Below are 20,050 nucleotides of genomic sequence, written 5' to 3'. Positions count from 1 at the left end.
GCCCTGGGCACTGCGCAGGCGCCGCCGCCCGGCCACGGCCCGGCGCATGCGCACTGCGCCCCGGCGGCCCGACCCGACGGCAAAGCGCCTGCGCGGCGCCGGGCCCGCGCTTTGGCGGGCGGGCGGGCGCATGCGCGGAGGGCGGGCGGCCGTTCCCGCCCCCCCTCCCCCCGCCCGCTCCGGCGCCATCTTTGGTGTGGCGCGGCGGCGGCCCGCCCCGTTGTGGGCACGGCCGCGCCGCCGTCACTATTTCGGGCCGCGCAGGCCTGTCATTGCGGCCCCGCGGTGGTCGCTGTGGAGCGGCCCTGCCCGCCCGCCGCGGGCGGTTCCTGTCATAGGCAGGGCGAGGCCGCAAGCGGTCGCCACCAAAGGGCCTTTGAAGTGTGGCGGCGCCGGGGCGGAGCGGGCGGCCGGGCCCGAGGGCGGGGGCGGCGCATTGATGTGCCGCCCGGCGGCAGCGGCCCGGCTGGGTGCCCGCAGCGGGGCTTCCGCCGCCCGGCGGCCGCTCCCTGCCGGCGCCTCAGCCCGCGGGCCCGGCCCCTGGCAGCCGGCCGCCCCGAGCGCTGTTCGTGCCCGTGTGCCTGCTGACAGGGATGCCTCTGTTCAGCAGCATCCGCTTATACATGTTTTTGCCTACGCACCCGCTCATTTAGTTGTTAATTTGGCCCACAGGGTCGGGTTTGAGAAAGGCTGCGGTGGCGTGCACAACTTGGCTGCCGTTGCCGGTGGCGGGTGGTGGCTGTGTGCGAGGGGATGGGTGTGCGCCCCGCCGTGAGCCTGCCCCACGGCCGGTGCGGGGCTTTGCAGGTGGAGCTGGGCGCTGGCATGGAGATGGGCAGCCACGCTGCTGCGCCGGTTCCTGGGATCCCTCTCTTGCCCTGAAAGCTGATGCTGGCGTGGCTGCCTTCCCGCGCGGCCCGTTGGGATGTATTCCCGGCCGTGTTCCCCAGTGTGGCTGGACACAGGGAGGAGCAGCCGCGGGGCCGTCACCCCTGGCCACAGAGCCCTTTCCTGCCCTTTGCCTCTGGAGCATCTCCACTGCTCAGCTTTCCAAGGGCCTTTCTGTCTTCCCGGGCAGCGGCCCGACCTGCTCGCTCTCCCACAAGTCCTGCCCTCTGCTCTGAGAGCACCGGGGTCAGTTTAATGAGTTAATGCTGGCAAAGCAGTTCTGGAGGGATAAGTGCTGTGTAAGCACTAAGTCTCTCAAGTCTCCCTGTGTTTTGCCGCGCGAGCCCCACACCGCCCGGCTCTGCTGCCCCACAGCACAGATAATCGCCCAGGGCGCAAAGTGCTGGCTCAGACCAACCCCTTGTTGCACGACCCCAGGAGGGGAGAGGGGACTCTGCGGAGGGACAGCGTGAAGCCTCCATCCTCGGAGCAGGGGGGCTCAAGTGGGCAAAGTGGGTGGTGAGGGCAGGGGCAGCCCCTGCAGCTTGCTTGGGGACCGGGGGAGGAAGCCCTGGCCTGAGGAGCTTCCCTGTCGCTTGCAGGCGTGGGATGGAGCAGGATGGCAGCATGGATGCTGCTGGGGCCACTTCATCAGTCCTCCTCATGGTTCTACAAGCCCCGGTGCCTGCCAAGCTGCCGGCAGCAAGCTGGGCAACTCCAGGCAGAGAGGCATGTCCTGCAGACCCCGAGCTGCCTGGTTCGTGTCAGCCTGAGCAGAGGCTGTTGGAGCAGCACTGAGGATCCGGCAGCCTCAGCACCTTCTCCGCCTGGGGCTCACCTCACAGATGAGGCCACAGGGCCTATGTTGGGCTCTGTCTGTGGCACAGAGTTGACCTGACAGGGATGGAGCTGGCAGAGGGCGGCCGGGGCACTGGTAGAGGCTTACCTCTACACAGACTGGGGGGGGCTGCCCCGACATGACAGACCCCTCGGACCCCATTTGCACGCATGCCCCTCGCCACCCTGAGCACTGCCGGGATGCCCTGGGACATGGTGCGTGGCTGCGCTTGTGGGACAGGCGAGGAGCTGTGTTTGCGGTGGAGGAGGAACGCTGCGTGCTCAGATTGGAGTCCGGGTGTCTGAGCAACCCGCTGTCTCTCTGCCTGTGCTGGCAGGCAGCCGGGGCTTAGCGTGCCGGAGACCTGCATCCTCCCCGTCCCGCTGTCTCCTCCCAGCTGTGGGCTTGCAAGGAGTGGCAGCTGGTGGGATATATAAAGGCAGGGGAACCTCAGCAAGCTCAAAAGAAACTCCTGGAGCTGCTGGTGTTCTCCCTCCCTCCTTTCATGTGATTCAGCTTCCCTACGCTAAGGGGAGCCGAGGACAACCTCACTGTAAGTACCCAAACTAAGCCGGCATTGTGTAGGCAAACCCCCGGTCTGTGCACAGCCTGGGGGAAGGATGGCGGCTCTGGACCTTGGGCAGGAGGGTCCCCGTCCTCTCCCTTGCAGAGAACTGGGGGAAAATGCTGTGGGAGCTGTGGACCGTCCCCACAGTCTTGCAGGGATCTCTGCCTGTTGCTGCTCCATGGGCAGGCTCCAGATCCCGTCGCAGCCCAGCACCCGGAGTGTGTGGGGCGTGCGGGCAGGCAGCACATCTCCATGGCAGGGGGCAGCTGGGGCTGCCCCGTGGGGCTGGGAGGGCTGTGGGGCAGCCCTACAGAAGAGGGCTCCCTTCTCTGTGGGGTGCTGGGGTTCCCCGCTGCAGCAGCACATGCTGGGCTTGCACTTTGCCATGCAGTTTTGGGAGCTGGGTGTGTTCAGGGCAGGATGGGAGGGTGCTGGGGCCAGCAGGAGCTGGCTGGAACGAGCGTTCCCAGGGGATGTGAGACCCCACGAACCCCACAGGGTCTGTGCTGGGGGCTTGTGTGCAGCACACTAGGGTGGGGGCTGTGCCACTCATGAGCTGCTGGTCCATGGGGGTTCAGGCAATGGGGACCCGGGCAGCACTGGGGGGTTTTGGGGTGTGGGGAGTAGCGGAGCCATGGGGTGTTCCTTGGGGCCACCCCTGCCCTGGGCTGCAAGCAGGTTGGGCAGCAGCCGCCTCCCTCCCAGGGTGGCCAGGTGTCCCCTGTGTGCCCCTCTGGGCCAGCCCGTGCTGACCCTGCTCTCTGCCTCCAGGTGTGAGATGGCTGCCGGCAGCTGCCTCCTCCTCCTCCTCCTGCCCTGGCTGGTCGCGGCCTCGCACAGCTCACCCGGCTGCAAGATCCGGATTACCTCCAAGGGGCTGGACTTGGGTAAGGGGCCGGCCAGGACCCTGCTCCCGGGCCCTGGGTAAGAGGCAGGTTGGGATGCTGCTCCTGGGGTCTGCACCTGGGTAAGGCTGTCGGCTGGGACCCCTGCCTGCACTGCCCGTCCGTGGGGTGCCTGGAGAGGAGCTGGGGAGCTGGCTGGGGGCGATGCTGCTGGGAGGGCGGCACAGCCTGGCTGTTGCCAGCCCCAGCTCACTTTGCTTTGCAGTGAAGCAGGAGGGGCTGCGCTTCGTGGAGCAGGAGCTGCAGAACATCACGATGCCAGACGTGCATGGGAAGGAGGGGCAGTTCCACTACAACATCAGCCAGTGAGTGCTGCCCGCTCCCCGCGCACGTGGCTCCCCGTGTCCATCTGTCCATCCGACCATCTCTGTCTCCTCCCCTGCAGGGTCAAAGTGATGGACCTGCAGCTGGCATTTTCCGACCTACACTTCCAGCCTCAGCAACACCTCGTCTTCAACATCAGCAACGCCTCCATCAGCCTGCGCTTCCGAAGACAGCTGCTCTACTGGTTCTTGTGAGCTACCTCCCACTCCCCACTCCTGTGGGGACCAGCCTACCCCACAGCTGGGCCACAGCTTGGCCGTGCCCACTGGGTGCCATGGGTGCCTTGCTGCCTTGCAGCTGCTAAGAGCCATGTGCTCCTCTCATCTTCTCGCTTCCAGCTATGACATTGGGTCCATCAATGCCTCTGCGGATGGCGTCCACATCCACACAGTGCTGCAGCTGGCCAAAGATGAGGCTGGGCGCCTGAAGATCTCTAACATGACCTGCAATGCCTCCATTGCCAGAATGCATGCAGGCTTCTCTGGCACGCTCAGGTACACCCAAACCTACCACAGCAGCCCTGTCCCTCGGCTGGGCCAGCTCCTCCTGTGCCGGGGTCCCCGGCCCCCCTTTCTGCACCCTCGGGACTTCCCCAGCCCAGGCTGTGCGCTCGCATGGGGATGGAGGAGCAGGACTGGAGCCGGAGGGGACGGCAGTCAGCTGCAGAGCTGCTGTTGTGTCCTGCAGAACGGTCTATGAATTCCTGAGCACCTTCATCATCACAGGGATGCGCTTCCTCCTCAGCCAGCAGGTAAGGCTGAGTGGAGACAGGCAATGGAGCCCGGGGGAGCCTGGCCTTGCCCCGCAGCGGGAGGAGGGTCTGGGTTCTCATCTGCATCTGGAGAGATTCCCCTCTTAGCCCAGCCCTTGCCTTTCAGATCTGCCCATCCCTGGAGCACGCCAGCCTGGTGCTGCTGAACTCCGTGCTGGACACAGTGCCGGGTGAGTGTTGCCCCGAGGGAAGGAACTGGACCCCGTTCACCGTGGAGGCAGGCACAGCTGGGCATTGGGCTGACAGGTAGCCCGCAGGCTTGGTTACAACAGCACATCTTCCCTGGCAGTGAGGAACTATGTGGATGAACACATTGGGATTGACTACTCCCTCCTGCGGGACCCAGCCATCTCCACAGACACCCTTGACCTAGACTTCAAGGTGACCACTGGATCCTGCCCTACTGACCCTCCCACAGTCCCCCTGGGAGCAGCTGTGCCAGCCTGCATGCTGGGCATGGTGGAGTGAGCAGTATGGGCTGTGCTACGGCTGCAGAAACATCTCCTGTTCTCGGCCCAGGGCATGTTCTTCCCCCGTGCAAGAAAGAACCAAGAGCTGGAGAACCACGCGGTGGAGCCGGTGATCAAGGAGACCGAGCGCATGGTCTACGTTGCCTTCTCTGAGTACTTCTTTGACTCAGCTATGCACTCATACTTCCAGGCAGGTGTGCTGGCCATAGAGCTCCAGGGGGAGAAGGTAAGCAGTGCTGGGTCACCCGGCTATGCACACGCAGCTCTGCGGGCAGGGGCCTGATGCCAGGCAGGAGGGAGGGCTGGGCTCTGCCCACAGAGCAGAGGAAGTTGCCACCCAAGGAGCAGCTCTGCTGGGATCAACAGCGGCTGCTCGCTTACCCTCCAACGGTTTGTCCTCCCTGCAGGTGCCCAAGGACCTGGAGGTTTTGCTGAGAGCCACTTTCTTTGGGACCATCTTCATGCAGGTGAGAGGAGCACCTGGCCATGGTGGGAGGCACAGGGGTGCCCCTGGGGCAGAGCACTGCTCTGCCCAGCTCTGTGCCTCCTGCTCACCTGCCCTCCCCAGAGCCCTGCTGTGGATGCTCCGCTGCGGCTGGTGCTGCAGGTGTCAGCTCCTCCCCGCTGCATCATCAAACCCTCGGGCACCTCTGTCTCCGTCTCTGCCTTCCTCAACATCTCACTGGTGCCCCCAGGACGCCCCGCCATCCAGCTCTCCAGCATGGCCATGGTGAGTGGGGGGCTGGCTGGGAGGGGCGTGTGTGGCCGGGGCTCCCTGTGCAGCCACCCCAGCACACAGGGGAAAAACATTACCCACCCCATGTGGGATGGCTCTGGAGTCCCAAAGCAGAGGGACAGCTGGGCCTGGGGAGCAAGAGGAGCAGCCAGCCTGGCCAGCTGCCTGCCTGCAGTGGTCACAGCAGGGCTGCGATTCATCCTTCTCTCTCCTTAGGAAACAAAGCTGAGCGCCAAGGTGTTTCTGCAAGGGAAGGCACTCCGTGTGCAGCTGGACCTGCGACGGTATGGCCCACGCTGGGGTCCCGCGGAGGCTGTGGGGAAGGTCCCCCTCCGTGCCCCGCTCACGGCTGCTTTCTCCTCTGCAGGTTTCGCATCTACTCCAAGCAGTCTGCACTGGAGTCGCTAGCGGTGAGCAGACCCTGTGCCAGCCTGGGGGTCTGGCCTCCCTTGCCAGTCCCCAGCCACAGCACGGAGGAGGCTTGGGGAGGGGCTGCACATTGCAGGACACCCCCTTCTAGTCCACCCAGTGCTAAGTGCAGGCATGCCCTGCCCAGGCAGGCCGGTCTGCTGCTGCTGTGCTCACACATGCTCCTCTCTCTCCCCAGCTGTTCTCACTGCAGGCCCCACTGAAGACCCTGCTGCAGCTGACGATCATGCCCATCATTAACGGTAGGCACCACCACTGACCACGCTCAGCCAGGCTTGGGGCAGAGGCAGTGGGACTCGTCTTCACTGCATCTCTCCCTCCCTGCAGAGAGGACTAAAAAGGGGGTGCAGATCCCACTGCCAGAAGGCATGGACTTCACCAAGGAGGTGGTCACCAACCATGCGGTATGTGGTGGGATGGGGGCAGCTTGGGACCCCCCAGCAGGCACAGGGACCAAGTCCTTCCTGCTGGGACAGGGCACACTCACAGCCTGCCTTGTGCTAATCCTCTTCCCCTTTGCAGGGATTCCTCACGGTGGGAGCTGATCTCCACTTCTCCAAGGGGCTGCGGGAGGTGATTGAGAAATACCGCCCGGCCCCTACCACCCCCACCTACCCCAGCTCATGGCCTGCAGAGCCCAGCATGGACCCCCACCAGCTCTAGCTCTTCTCCCCACTCGCTCCTTCACCCCGGACCGAGGGCAGATCCCGGGCTGGACCCGTAGACTGTAGGTAGGAAGCAGCTTCCCTGGTACCACTGCCACATCCCGCAGGGCGCCTGTGCCCTGGTGGGTAGCAGCAAGGCGGAGACAGCTGCTCTGGGAACCCCTGCTGCACCCCTTCTCATTACACTAATAAACCACTCGACTCCAACCTGCGCGGCCTCGTTGCTTGGAGAATGTGCCCACACTGGACTGCATGGCTGCCAGCACGTAGGGAGAGATAGGGAAGGAGGCAGACAGCACTGGTCTCCCAGATCAGGTACTCGGGAGGCAGATGGGGCTCAGAGCAACTGCACTTCCCCTGCTCTTGTGGGTGGCTTGTTTCCAGGCCTCACTGACCCCCTGCAGAGACAGGGGGCACAGACCACAAGGTTCTGGCTCCCCAGCACAGTGTGTCGGCACTCACCTCTGCTGGATCCTCAGCGTGTAGTGGTACTCCTTGGAAAGCAAAGGAAAGCAAAGCAGGGGGTGGCAGAGTGGTGCGAGGAGCTGGGCAATGAGGAGCAGAACCACCTTGTTCAGAGAGTTTATTGCAAGTTCCCAGGAGCGCTGTGTGCCCCAGGCAGTGAGCAGGTGGTGGGACTGTCTTCATGGCAAGCCTCCTTCACCAGGACCAGATGTGGGAGCAGTTTGGAGAAGAGCAGAAAGTCCCTGCAGGAGCAGTGCCCAGCTGCCCACAGCCACCACATGAACTGTGCTTTCTTACCAGGGGGCAGCCGCTTCGGAGCCTGCCCAGGGCTGTGTGCGTGCAGGGGCAGAGGGGAAGTGGCGGGGACTGCTCCCTTCCCAGGAGGGAAGTAGCTGTCTGCCCAGACAGGGAGGAGGTGAGACAGGAAGCCACAAGCCAGGAGGCAGCTGCACAAGGGTTACGACTCCTCACCCAGCAAGGACAGAGCCCCTGTGACTCTCCTCACCCCCCCGTCCACTACAGGCAGCCCCATCCTCCACCCTGTCCAGCCAGGCAGAGCCCCTGGGCTGGAGGGGGCAGCCCCACCGGCCGCAGGAGTGACTCGTTTTGTGGCACAGGGAGCCCAGGCGCAGCTGAGCGGCAGCAAGGACAGGCTGTGCGGGAGGTGCCGGGTGGTGAGGGCAGCCGGGGCGCCAGGCACTACCTCCCCACAGCTCCTAGTAAGGCTCGTTCTTAATGAAGCGGCTGAACATGGTGAAGGCAGCAAGCGGCCGGTCCGTGGGCACCATGTGGCCGGCTCCCTGCGGGAAACAGGCAGCAGCAGGTCAGTGCCGGCCACGGGGCTGACGCTGCCCTGCGTCTCCAGCCCCAGGCTGCCCACAGCCCAGCCAGCACCACCCCACTCTGATTGCAGCACCGGTGTCTGGCACTCCTGCCTGCGCCACAGCCAGCAGCCCTGTCCCCGTCTCCCCAGAGCCCCTCAGCCCTACCTTGACGGTGAGGAAGGCGATGTTGGTGAATTCCTTCACGAAGCCCCCGATCTGGTTCACGCCTCCTTCAGTGTAGAGCCAGGGCCGGCGAGCTACCTGCACCTGGGACCAGTGGCAGCATCCTCAGTGCCTCAGGTGCCTGAGGCAGACGGCCAAGCCCTGCCCACGCTCTCACCACAGCCAGCCCCGTTGCGCAGCCGACTGCACAGTCTAGAGATGGTGACTGGCCTGGACCAAGCCCTACCCTGCCCGTTTACCTTCTGGCACAGCGAATCCACAAACCACTCATCCCCAAGGAAGTTGCAGGCCATGTCGACATCCCCATTGTACACCAGGATCCGGTATTTCTGCAGAACAGAAGGAGGGTGAGCATTTCACAGGGCAGCAGCCCCGGCCAGAGCTGGTCCCAGAGCCCGGTGGGTTCCCCAGCACGCACCGTGGCTCCAAGCAGCTTCAGGTACTGGTCGTTCATCTGCATGTACAGGCGCTTGTAGCTGCGGTTCACCTCAAAGCTGCGGAGGAAGCATTAGCATCATGCAGCTGCTCGTGCTTGCGACAGTCCCTCCCTCCCACCCAGAACTTGCTCACCTGCACACCTGCCACTCCGGGGCATCAGGGAAGATGTGGAGAGCCTTCCTCACCTCCGGGCAGTTTAGATATGTCCTGGGGGCTGTGGAGTTCGTGCAAGGAGGGTCCATCCGGACCTTATTCCGGGCTACCGGCATCCGGAACAGGTTCTGGGAGAGAGTTGGGAGTTTCTGACACGGCAGCACTTGCCCACAGGCAGCACCGCTGGCTGGGCAGAGGATGCTCGCAGCCCTGTGGCACAGATGCCCAGGCTCACCTGCCGCCAGGAGAACTTCATCGGCATCTGGATGAAGGAGTTGCCCAGGTCATGTGTGATGAGAGAGTCACCCTCATACCTGCGGCCAGAAAGAGCACAGGGACAGCCTGAAAGCTCTGGAGAAACAGGAGTTCAAGGTCCTCCCCAGGGGAGTCCTTGACAGCAGCCAGACATGGTCCATCTGTCCCAGACGGACGCCCTGCCCAGCCCACCACATCCCTCTGCCAACGGGGACCCCACACGCCACAAACCAAAGACAGCCAGTGCCTGGAGACCTGTCTGCCCTGGGACCACTCTCACCTCATGCTCCCAGGAACACCTCCATCACACGGGGCGTAGAGGTTGTAGATGTTGAGGCCGGACTCCTCTATGATCTGAATCGTCTCCTCCATCTGCAACAAGCCGGAAGGATTTGGGACTCAGGATGCTTGAGGGACCGTGGGCCCATCCAGAGCCAGGTGGTGAATACTGCTCACAGACCAGGATCGGGCAGGCGCTCAGGGGCTCTGGCTCCCCTCACCTTGAGCGTGCAGTTCAGGTTGGAGTTGTCATGGAAGTTGCACTTCCCTTGGGAGCAGCAGAAGGCCTGCAAATCCTTCCACAGCCTGCGGGCAGAGACCAGGGGACTTGGACCACACTGCCCAAATGGCAACACCAACACAAAGCCAGCGGCCACAGCACCAGCTGCACTGCAGGCTCCCTGCCCAGCAGCCGCACAGCACGTCGCTCGGTGCCCTGTGCATGGCACAAACAAATGTGCCCATGGGAGCTGCCTAGGACGAAGGGCCATCTCCACAGCCTGGCTACTGGCCCAAATTAGGCCAGGAGCTTCCCTTGTCCTGCACACCACTGACCCAGCCGGTCCCATCCCACACCGTGTCCCCATCCTGCTCGCACAGGGATGTAGCGGCAGCACTCCCCCTCCTCTTACTCAGTCCCCAGCAGGCCATGGTAATAGGCAAAGTAAACCAGGGAGTTGTCATTGATCTCGTAGGAGGAGAGGCCATTTCCCACAGCGATTCCCTACAAGGCAAGAAGAAAACAACTCTGTTGTGTTCCAGCTCCCCACAGGGCAGCCACAGCAGCAGCAGCAGCAGGCAGGAAGCAGATGCAGCACTGTTTACTCCACGGAGGCAACAGGAAGGGTCGGGGGTGCCTGAGAACGCTCCCCTGGTCCCTCGTGGCAGGGATGGACACGTCCGCCAGCAGCCCCTGCCAGCACCCCAGGAGAAGATGAAAGGCTGCAGGGCCAGACCCGCCCTACACTCTGGAGGGGGCCCCGCACGCTGGTTTCACAGACGGTCCCCACCCCGGTATCCGCTCGAGCGCCCCAGTGAAGCCATGCCAAGCCCTCTGGCTCCCTGGCTTAGCCCAAGGCTGGCGGCATAGCCCAGCTGCCCACCTTCAGGTTGAGACTGGGGTCCTGCATCACCCACTCCGCCAGCGTGGGGATATAGACCCCCCCATAGCTCTCCCCTGTGAGGAAGAGATCGTTCTTGGAGTACTCGGGGAAGAGCCGGAGGAAATCCTTCAGCGCCAGGTAGTTGTTGTGAGCGACCTGAAGGCAGGAAGACACAGGGGTCAGCAGCAAGGCAGGACCCCCAGCACCCAGGCTGGGGCAGGCAGGAGGCAGGTCCCTCTCAGCAGCTCAGGTCACTCGCCTCGGTGTCATTTGTGGCGTACTTCTTGTCATCAGAGTACGAGAAGCCGACACCAGCGGGGGACTCCACGTAGAGCACATTGGCAATCTGCAGGGACAGCAGAGGAGCTGGAGATCAGGGGACACCTCCCCTCCTGGCTCGTTGAGGCAGAGGGCTACTGGCCTTGCCGGTGGTGGCACCCGTGGGTGTCTGGCCTGCCCCAGGGCTGTGCTGGTGGGGCCACATTCCTGTCCCGCTTGACAGCAGACTTGAGAGGAGGGTGTGTTGGGGAGGGGGAGGAACTGGCTCAGAGCCACCCTCTCCCCACAGCCGTGGAGGGCTGCAGCGCCTGCGCCCGTACCTTGTTCCAGGCGTAGTCGTTATACTTCAGCGTGACCCCGTCGGGCTGGATCTGGGGAAGCACAAGGCAGTGACCGATGGGCACAACCAGGCTGGCCCCAGCGGGACGGCACGTGCCACGCAGCCTGCCAGCCTTGAGCCATGGGACAGCCATGACTACTAACCAGGAAGGGGCCGTGCTCCTTCAGGAATCCTTCCATGGAGCTGCAGCCGGGGCCCCCGTTCAGCCACAGCACCAGGGGGCTGCTCTGGGGGTTGCTCTGGGCCTCCACAAACCTGCAGACACACCACCGTCAGTGCCCAGCCAGGCCCCCGCCCCGGCCGCTGGGGGCTCAGCCCGGCACCAGCCCCAGTACCGGCAGGGCCTCACGTACCAGTAGTGCAGGTGCTTGCCCGGCCCGGCGCAGAGGTAGCCCGAGAAGTGGCGGAAGGAGGGTTGCTTGGCCAGCCCCGGCAGGAAGGTCACCTCGTGGCCCGGGGGGGCGGCCCGGCTCAGCCCCAGCAGCAGCAGCGCGCACAGCAGCACCGGCCCCATCTGCAAGGGAGCGGGGGGACGGGAGGGGAGGTCGGGGCGCTGCTCGCCGGTAACGGCCCCGGTCCCAGCAGCGCCCCGGGGCAGCCCCAGGCCCGGCCCGACCCGACCCGACCCCCCGGGCTGGTCCCAGCTGCCCCCGGTCCGGCCCGACCCCCCACGCTGGCCCCGGAGCGATCGGTCCCGGTCGGTGCCTCCGGCGGCCGGGGTCCCTCCCAGCCCCCCGGTGCCGACCCCCGCCCCGTCCCGCTGACCTCGGCCGCTCCCGGCGCGGCTCTCGCAGGCGGCGGCGGTCCCGGCGGGCACATGACACCCGCCCATATGACCTCCGGTGCCCACGTGAGCGGGGCGGGGCCTGGCGGCGGCCAATCAGCGCCCCGGGGGCGGCCGGGGCTTGCCCCGGTACCGCGCGCGCACGTGGGACGGGACCCCCAGGACGGGACGGGACCCCCGGGACGGGACCCCCGGTGGGGGCCGCAGCTGGGGTGTCCCTGCTCCACGCCGTGCCCTGCCCCGGGCCACCACGCAAGACCCCCCCCACGGTGCCCGAGGTGCGGGGATCCGGCCCCGGTGGGAGCCCTCAACCCCGTGCGGGCACGGCGGCGAGGGTGTGATGCCCCGATGGCCACCACCGGGCACTTCCCGGTATCACCGGTCACAGCAGGAACGGCCGGGCACTACCACTTACCACCGGGCACAGCCACAGGCAGCACCGGGCACCGACGGGCAGCACCGGGGAGGTGCTGCGTGGCCCTGAGAACCCGGTGGGGCCCGGCCGTGCCCCAGCAGACGCAGGGTCCCCTCCCGCCCTGGGGTCCCCTCCCGCCCTCCCCCGCGGCACTAGGACCCCTCCGAGTCGAGCCCAGAGGGGCCGTCACCACCCGGCGACAGCTGTGACGGGGACAGTTAAAAATAGCGGTGTCGGCGATGGCGTCCCGGTGCCGCCTCGCCGCGCGCTTCCACCGCGTCCACGGCACCAACGTCCGCCTGGACGCCTCGCGCACGCGGGCTACGCGGGTGGAGAGCTTCGCCAACGGGCTCTGCTTCAGCCAGGAGCCGCTGGCGCCCGGGCAGATCTTTCTGGTGGAGATCGAGGAGAAGGAGCTGGGCTGGTGCGGGCACCTGCGCGTGGGGCTGACGGCCCACGACCCCCAGACCCTGGAGGTGGTGCCCGAGTACTCGCTGCCGGACCTGGTCAACATGGGGGACACCTGGGTGTTCGCCATCACCCGGAGCCACAACCGCGTCACGGAGGATGGGGAGGGGGCGCGGGCGCAGGGTTCCCCGTGGGAGCCCTTCCTGCTGATCGAGCGGGTGAGGATCCCCCGTGACACGCTGGTAGGACGCAGCAAGCCCGGGCGCTACAGCCACATCTTGGATGACCTGTTCAAGATGAACGTGCTGCCCGCAACTGCCCGGCGCAGCCGGATCGGCGTGCTGTACGCCCCACAGCCCGACGGCACTGCTGACATGCACATCGTCATCAACGGAGAGGACATGGGGCCGAGCGCCAGGCGCCTGCCCACCACCCGCCCGCTCTACGCTGTGGTCGACGTCTTCGCCTCCACCAAGAGCGTCCGGGTCATCCCGGTGGAATATGGCTGTAGGTACCTGCCCCCTCCCTGGGGCATGTCCTGCACGGGCCAGGAGCCCGGGGGGGGTAGTTTTGGTGGGGTCACCCCATAGTCCCCTCAGTGGGAGCGTCAGTGTGTGCCACAGGGCAGAGGGACGCGGGGTAGAGGGCACAGGAGAGCCCCCCACCCTGCAGAGTATGGGCGAGACCCCACCCTGCCACTGATGGGTGGTGTCCCCTGAAAGCTCTGCCATGATGGTTAGGGAAGAGCCCAGCCTGGTCACCCTTCCTGAGTGGAGCAATGGGGGTGGGTGTTCTGGGCTGCCCCAGACCGGGGGCTGCAGGACTGTGGAGCCGTGCCCCCACAGCACCACGCTCATCCCCAGCCAGACGGACGCCCCTGACTGCTGCCCAATGCTGGCACTTGCAGAGCTGCGTCTCGGAGGCTGGCGACCCCCCGGCATGCCTAGCCTTGGTGCCGTGGGCACACGGCAGCCCGCAGCCAAGCAACGTCCTCCTTTGGCATCAAAACATCCGGCTGCGCACTGCTGCTCGCCCTGGCACGCACGTCACCCCCCAGCGCCTGCCGCGTGCCCCCGCTGCGGGGTGCCCTGGGCAGACACCCTGTGATGCCATCGGAGATTGGGCAATATCCAGCATCCCTCAGCAAGGCGGGGAGGAGCCGGGAAAGCCGATGCTGGTTGCTGGTTCTTGTGAGGAGTCAGGCTAATTAATGCTAATTAGCACCATACTGGGAAAATGAGCAGATGCTGAGAATGAGGTGAGAGAAGAGGCAGAAGGAGAGCTAGCGCCTGGGTGCCGCCTGTCCCTGACCGCCGGGAGCCACCGCTTCTCTCACTGGTGCAAAGTTCAGCTGCTTCTGTCTCAAGGCTGAAACACGGGATTCTCTCTGCCCGCTGCTGTGAGCCGGATTATCCAAACAGGGAGGTTAAATGTGCCCGGACGCCCAGGTCCCCCTGTCCTGAGAGCGTGTTGAGGGCAACCGGCCAGAGCATGCTGCAGGAGGCCACTGAGCCACCTCGGAGGGCCCATTCCCAGCCACTCACTCGTGAGGAACTTGCGCTGGCAGCACGTACCTCTGGGAAAGCTGCTCCCTCCTGACGCAGACACGGGCTGGTCTGTGTGTCCCTGCAAATGCCGCAGCTGGCACAGGCGCTGCTGTAGAGGCACAATCTGACTTCTTCCCCTCTGCTAAGGCTTCAGTAGCTCCACTTCCTGGAACACTTCTTCAGGGTTTAAAAATCATTCTCGGTGCAGTTTTGTTTCTGGTCGGGGTCCAGCTGGTGAAGCGAAAATGAGAAGTGAGCAGCTGAGCTGCTGGTGACACGAGATGCAGCACGGGAGGCTGGGGACAGGAGAAGCAAAGGGCATCTGCTGCCCGTCACACAGCACTCGGCACAACGCAGCCCCGCGCCGCCGAGGCAGAGATAAGCACTCCAGCCATCCGAAAACGGCCCCAAGGTCGGGAGCCAGCTGGGCACAGTGTGGCTGTGCTCGTTGTGAGCCCCCAGAGGCATCCAGGAGGCTCAGCCGGAGAGGTGCTGAGCTGTGTGTGGGCAAAATGGCCGGGTACCACCTATGGCTCTGCTCTTGGAAGCAGCGGATGAACCAGGGCCCACAGGCTTGAGTCAGCTCTCATTTAAAATCTGAGGAGAGCGCTGCCCGCAGATAATTGCACCCAGGCTGCTGAGCCACCAAAGCTCCGGAAAGAGGAATCCCACGGGGGTGCGTGTCACAGGAACAGGAACCCGGCAGAGCCCCTGCGGGTGGCCATGGGAACGGCTCAGAAGATAGTTGTCTCAAAGGCAGTGTGGCAGCTGCCTCCGCAGGCAGCACAGCCCCGGCCTACGGTGCCCACCCGGCAGCCTGGCACCGGCGCCGGTGGAGGCAGATCAAGGGAGCAGGATGAAAGGAAAGCGCATCGTGGGCATGTGAGACCCCGGGGAGCCGCTCGACAGCCCCCAGAGTAAACAAATGCAAACCAGCCATGGTAACGCACAGCTTGGGCACGTAACTGTCCTCCCAGCCTTCCTCCGAATAACGGGAAGAGCTTCACTGCCTGGGGCCCTTGAGCTCCCATCCCAGCTGGAGCAGCCGGCTCAAGCCCAGGGCAGGATGCCTGCTCCTGCCGCAGAGCAAGCTCACCCACTGCTGCCCTAAAACATGGTGCCTCTGGGGAGCCTCAGAGCCCGTCTCCTCCACACCCCTCTGCTCTCAGCCTCGCCGGCGACTCGGCCAGCTCAGCTGTTTCTTTCTGTTCTCTTCCAGTTCCCTCGCTGCAGACCCTTTGCCGGCTGGTCATCCAGAAGCACATTGTCCACCGCCTGGCCATCGACGGGCTGGACCTGCCCCCGCCACTGAAGAGCTTCTGCAAACATGAATGAGGTGTCGAGGGCACTACCCCAGGCCCCTCCCTGTGCCAACAGCCCCACCAGCGATGGACGGCCAGCTGCCTGGGTAGGATCTGTGCCCCAAGCAGCCCCATCTGTCTCCCGGGGCCTGACGGCATGTTAGCCCCCATGCCCTCGCCCCCAGGGGTGCCTGCGTGCACGGCCTGTGCTGCCGAAGGGCTGACATGAGAGCACGGGCAGCGTGACAGAGCATCAGAGGGACGTTCCTCCATGCAGACGGGTGCGGCAGGGACGGTGCGTGGGCAGGAGGGTGGCACAGGTCAGAGCGAGCAATAAAGCACTTCCAGCCAGAAAGCGAGCATGCTGTGGGGAGTGCCAGCACACGGAGCAATGCAGGGGAGCGAGGATTGGTGCCCGACCCGCTGCTGTCAGGGCTGTGTGCCCGCAGTGGGAGTCCCCCTGCAACAGGGTGCTGATGGAGCCGGGCTGGGGCAGGCACTGTGGGACCCGCAGAGCCCCTGCAGCCAGGAGACCCGGCCCCACCAATGGGATCGGCATCCCATGGCATAAGGCTTCAACGGAATCCCAGCACTGGGCCAGTCCTTGACAGGGCAAGGCCAGTGCTGGGCAGCTCTGGGGGCTGGCATGCCGCCCGGCTCCCATCTGGGGGAGGAAGCCGTGGCTTTGGGTTTTTTAGTTGCCAGCCAAGGGGACTTTCTTCTCCTTCCATGTCAGGGCATTTCATGTGGCTTCAGGGGAGCTGCCTTCCAGTAAGACGGGAAGAGTCCCGTTAAAGGAGGGCTTGATGGGCTGGGACCCCCCTGCGTTTCATCAGCCACTCGTGGGAGCCGGTCCCCCTCCAGCAAGGAACAAAGCTGGGCCTGTGAGTGTGGCCCTCAAACACTGCTAGGCTCCAGACCTGCCCAGGAACAAAGCTGGGATCACCTGTGTGGATCAGAGCAAGGACCAGGCTGGGTGGAGTGCGGAAGGGCATGGAATGACGCTCACGTGGAGGGTAAATTGCAGCCAGGCGCTTGTCCCAGCCGGGCAGTTTCGCTCTTGGGAAAGATGTTTACCCTGAGAGTGGGGATGAGTTATTTCCTGTGCTCCCAGCGGAGAGGGGGATGGGGCGGACGCCGGAGGGAAACTCACAGCACCCAAGGAGCTGCGCTGGCAGCAGCCGTTGCTCAGGCATGTGCCTGTGACCACGGAGCCGGTCACGGTGACCTGGCACAGGGTCCAGCTATCCCACCTCTCTGGCTGCAGGGGGGAATCCATCCCAGATTCCTCCAGGAGCCGGCAGCGGGCCCTCATCCTCTCGCTAGTGAGGATGGCATCTGACTTTCCTGCAGTCCCTGGGCTGGGCTGGGAGGGGAGGCTGCGTCAGAGCTGCACAGAGCAAGAGGCAGAAGGAAGAGTCCTCCGAAAATCAGAGAGGTGCCCGCACAGGCCAGGAAGAGAGATGGCAAAGAGGGCCAGCAGGCAGGGCCTTCCAGCCTCTCTGCAGCACGGTTTGAGGGGTGAAAGAGGCAGCTCCAAGTTTACTGAAAGGTGTTTTAGGAAACACTACACTATATTTAGTCAGAGAGATTCGATAGTATCAGATAATGTTACAAAACCCTTGATCAAGAGGAAATCCCCAACCACGCAGTAGTCATATTCCTGCAACAGGCCAACTCTGCTGAAATGAAAGTGTTAACGAAGGAAGCGCTGACTGGGGGGATCATGGCTGAACCACAGCAATGGCTGAGGTCTCCAACCCCCCCTGCCACGTCCCACAGGATGTAGCCTGACACATCCCAACACGACAGGCTTTGGAACTGCTGGTGTTGGAGTCGCTCTCACTGGCGAGGGGGAACAGGGAGCTCACCCAGCCCGAGAGCAACACCCAAGGGCTGGAGCTTGTTTGCTCTTCTATTTTTTCCTCCCCCACACCATGTGTTTAAAGCCTTTGCTCTCCACCTCACCGCAGCTTTGTTTGCACTGCTGTGACCCCCAGCATCCCTCCCACCTCCCCCAGCACATGAACTGTTGACGAGGGAGGGCGGGTTCCCCTTTCTGAAGAATTGAGAGCAGCTGCCGTAACCAGACAAACAACTCTGCTCCAGACCGCAGGCTGCCGGCAGTGGAGATTGCCACCCTCTGGATCTGCTGCCTCCCAACAAGCAGGCTCGCTCCACTAACTGGAGAGCACCGCAATGAGACAAAACCACCAAGAAGCACTATCCAAAGCCCTGCCTGATCTCAGGCAGAGCGAGCCCCACCGTCCTGTCAGCAGGGAGGGGTGGCCACAGCTGGCACAGAGACAGACGCAGCTCCTGAGCGATACAAGGCCGATTTATTGGCTTTGTTGCACAACACATCACAGCTGGATGCTGGAAGGACCTCCAGGCGCTGGCCACAGGTCAAATAATTTTGTCACATGTTATTATACCATCACCTCCCACGCCACACCACCCATGGTTGGCTCCCAGCCTGCCTGGTTAGCCAGGTCAGCAGCTGGTTACCCATTCCAGCACAATCTGGAGTTCCCAATCCGGTTTCTCAGCTGCGCTGTGCAAGGGACAATGCTTGCTCGGCAGATGAAGGACCCAAACTGCCCTTTCCGTGCTGAGCCCCAAGGGAGTGACAGGCTGAGGGGAGTAAAGGAGGAAGCCAGGACATCAATGGAGTGATGAACAGGCCTCCTGCATATCTGCTGCCCCTCTGCTCCCAAGGACTCACGCACAGAGCGACCAGCTTGGGTCCCGCTGGTGCTAAAGCTTCACCTTGATGTAGGGCCCGATCCAGCTGTCAGCCAGCTCCCGGAGGGTCCTGTACCTGCACTCAAACTCCTCCCTGCTGCAGTGGGTGAGAAGCTGGCTGATCTCCTCCGTGAGGAAGGACACCAACAGGGATTTATCCAAAGACTCATCCCAGGAGCTCTTCAGGATCTCCAAGAGGCCATCAGCGCTGTCTCGCTCGGCCTGATGGGCATCACTTCCCTTCTGCCACTGTCTGCTGAGCATCTCTGGCTGCAAGGTCTTCCTGTCTGAATTCAGCACAGCCAGGATGTGCCGGCAGGGCAGCTGGAAGACCTGGTTGAAGTGGCAAGTGCAGCTGCTCAGGCCTTTCAGGTCCACCGTGTAGGCATCCTCCAGGACCTGTATGGTGAGGGCATCCTCCCCCGTGCCTATCAGCTGCACAGACTTCTGAACCACTGCAAACTCACTCAGGCACAGCCAGGCAGCTGGCTCCGTACAAATATCCCTCAAAGACTGCTTGATGCATTCTTCAGTCCTTTGGTTAATCTCCTCATTGCTGTCACCCTCTGGGTTTTCTGTGGCCTCCAGTTTAGCTGCAGGAGATGAAGGATCTAATGAGAACTGAGGGCTCACAGGCTCGCTCTGGAAGAGAGCCTGGGGAGCTTCTGGCTGATGCTGAAGAGCCCTGGGGAACTGAGGATCTGCCAGTGGACTCTGGAGAAGAATCACAGGACTCTTACCAGCTGTGAGAGAGGCTGCCACTGGCTGCTGCTGCTGACCTCCTATCATGGTGAGGGAGGCCTGGACAGAGCTCTGAGATGGCTTACTCTGGCACACCAGAGGAGTGAGAGGTAGACCTGAGGCAGGTAGGCTTTGAGGAGCTACCTGAACAGCATGGTGATGAGGATGGGGAGCAGAGCACATCACAGCATCAGGAGGGCTCTTAGAAACACACTCTTGGTAGTGCTGGGCTAAGGAGGTGATGCAGCTCTCCAGAGAGAGCCCAGCGCTGAAAACCTCGCTTAGCCCCTGGGTGACCATCTCCAGGTCCCTCAAGTAGTAAATGCTCTCCCCCCAGGTCCTTTCCCTGTGTGTGGCCCAGATCTCATCATCAAGCAGCCAGTCAATATGGAGCCGAGGTAGCAAGTCTGGTGTCACGAGGTCCCTCAGGAGGGCATGCATCTTCCTGCGGTTGCTCTTGGTGGCTGCGTACATGGTGTCGCTCAGGGTGGCCAGGATCAGGCGCTCAGCACGGCCCTCCAAGGTCAGCTGCTGGATCTGCACCTGCAGGCGCTTGCAGAGGTGGAAGACGGAGAGCTGCACCTCTGCCGCGGGAAAGGCCTGAGCGAGTGCTGGCCGCTGGGGGAGGTCGGGGTCCACCAGGAGGAGCTGGGTCTGGGCACAGGCGGGGTTGAAGGCCCTGAACGCCCCGTACATGCGGGCCAGGCTTCCCGCCGACTCACCCCGCGGGATGGCGAGATGCACCACCCTGGCCATGCCGCCCCCCTGCGCCGGGGCTGGCCCGGCCACCAGGAAGATGTAGAGGGCCCGGCCCGCCGGCTCACCGGCCCGGTGCACCAGCAGCACCCGGGGGAAGCAGGCAAAGACGCCCCCCATGGCGGCGCTCTGGAAGCTGACGGAGGCCATGCTGCCGCTCTCCCCCAGCTCGTAGGCCACCAGGGAGCGGAGGCTCGGGCCTGGCGGGGCCTGCGCCATGGCCAGCCCTGCCAGGGGCGGGACGGGACGGGACGAGCGCGCTCGGCCGCAGTTACCAAGGGGACATGTCCCCGCGTGCCCCGCTCCGCCGCCTCCTCCGGGGGGCGACTCCCGGCATGCCCCGCCCCCCGCCGGGGACACCACCAATCAGCGTGGGGTGCGCCATGACGTCAGGCAGCGCTCGCGGGCGCCCTCTGCGGGCTTGGCGGACCCCGGCACC

At 64.0% G+C, this 20,050-nt stretch overlaps 4 protein-coding genes across 6 annotated transcripts; 2 read left to right on the top strand and 2 right to left on the bottom strand.

The window, feature by feature from the left end:
• The first annotated feature begins 576 nt into the window (after positions 1 to 576).
• Positions 577 to 6,802, top strand: PLTP (phospholipid transfer protein). 2 transcript variants are annotated; one of them, XM_054218633.1, is made up of 16 exons: positions 578 to 2,279; positions 3,066 to 3,181; positions 3,405 to 3,504; positions 3,585 to 3,713; positions 3,862 to 4,017; positions 4,211 to 4,274; positions 4,402 to 4,465; positions 4,585 to 4,676; positions 4,815 to 4,991; positions 5,173 to 5,232; positions 5,334 to 5,495; positions 5,718 to 5,785; positions 5,869 to 5,911; positions 6,109 to 6,172; positions 6,258 to 6,334; positions 6,453 to 6,802. In XM_054218633.1, exons 2-16 carry the CDS (start codon positions 3,073 to 3,075, stop codon positions 6,591 to 6,593), a joined length of 1,506 nt encoding a protein of 501 aa, XP_054074608.1. In that variant the 5' UTR covers positions 578 to 2,279; positions 3,066 to 3,072; the 3' UTR covers positions 6,594 to 6,802. The 2 variants fall into 2 exon arrangements, with proteins under 2 accessions (XP_054074609.1, XP_054074608.1); XM_054218634.1 differs by lacking the exons at positions 5,718 to 5,785; positions 5,869 to 5,911 and having other exon boundaries at positions 577 to 2,279.
• Positions 6,794 to 14,632, bottom strand: CTSA (cathepsin A). Of its 2 annotated transcripts, none has more exons than XM_054218636.1 (15): positions 14,096 to 14,632; positions 11,268 to 11,428; positions 11,058 to 11,169; positions 10,895 to 10,945; positions 10,555 to 10,641; positions 10,296 to 10,451; positions 9,825 to 9,916; positions 9,414 to 9,498; positions 9,194 to 9,285; positions 8,894 to 8,972; positions 8,638 to 8,786; positions 8,486 to 8,561; positions 8,307 to 8,396; positions 8,050 to 8,151; positions 6,794 to 7,860 (listed from the first exon to the last, which is right to left on the bottom strand). In XM_054218636.1, exons 2-15 carry the CDS (start codon positions 11,426 to 11,428, stop codon positions 7,777 to 7,779), a joined length of 1,416 nt encoding a protein of 471 aa, XP_054074611.1. In that variant the 5' UTR covers positions 14,096 to 14,632; the 3' UTR covers positions 6,794 to 7,776. The 2 variants fall into 2 exon arrangements, with proteins under 2 accessions (XP_054074611.1, XP_054074610.1); XM_054218635.1 differs by lacking the exon at positions 14,096 to 14,632 and adding an exon at positions 11,680 to 11,776.
• NEURL2 (neuralized E3 ubiquitin protein ligase 2) lies at positions 12,327 to 15,715 on the top strand. The gene is made up of 2 exons (XM_054218637.1): positions 12,327 to 13,028; positions 15,288 to 15,715. Exons 1-2 carry the CDS (start codon positions 12,353 to 12,355, stop codon positions 15,401 to 15,403), a joined length of 792 nt encoding a protein of 263 aa, XP_054074612.1. The 5' UTR covers positions 12,327 to 12,352; the 3' UTR covers positions 15,404 to 15,715.
• A 1,976-nt stretch (positions 15,716 to 17,691) lies between these two features.
• On the bottom strand, positions 17,692 to 19,860 carry ZSWIM1 (zinc finger SWIM-type containing 1). The gene is made up of 2 exons (XM_054218776.1): positions 18,855 to 19,860; positions 17,692 to 18,707 (listed from the first exon to the last, which is right to left on the bottom strand). Exons 1-2 carry the CDS (start codon positions 19,828 to 19,830, stop codon positions 18,127 to 18,129), a joined length of 1,557 nt encoding a protein of 518 aa, XP_054074751.1. The 5' UTR covers positions 19,831 to 19,860; the 3' UTR covers positions 17,692 to 18,126.
• Between the last annotated feature and the right edge of the window lie 190 nt (positions 19,861 to 20,050).

The sequence above is a fragment of the Rissa tridactyla genome, chromosome 12, assembly GCF_028500815.1.
Source record: "Rissa tridactyla isolate bRisTri1 chromosome 12, bRisTri1.patW.cur.20221130, whole genome shotgun sequence".
Taxonomy (NCBI): Eukaryota; Metazoa; Chordata; class Aves; order Charadriiformes; family Laridae; genus Rissa; species Rissa tridactyla.
Note: the sequence above shows the minus strand (reverse complement) of the source record. Positions and strands in the feature narration are given on the sequence as shown.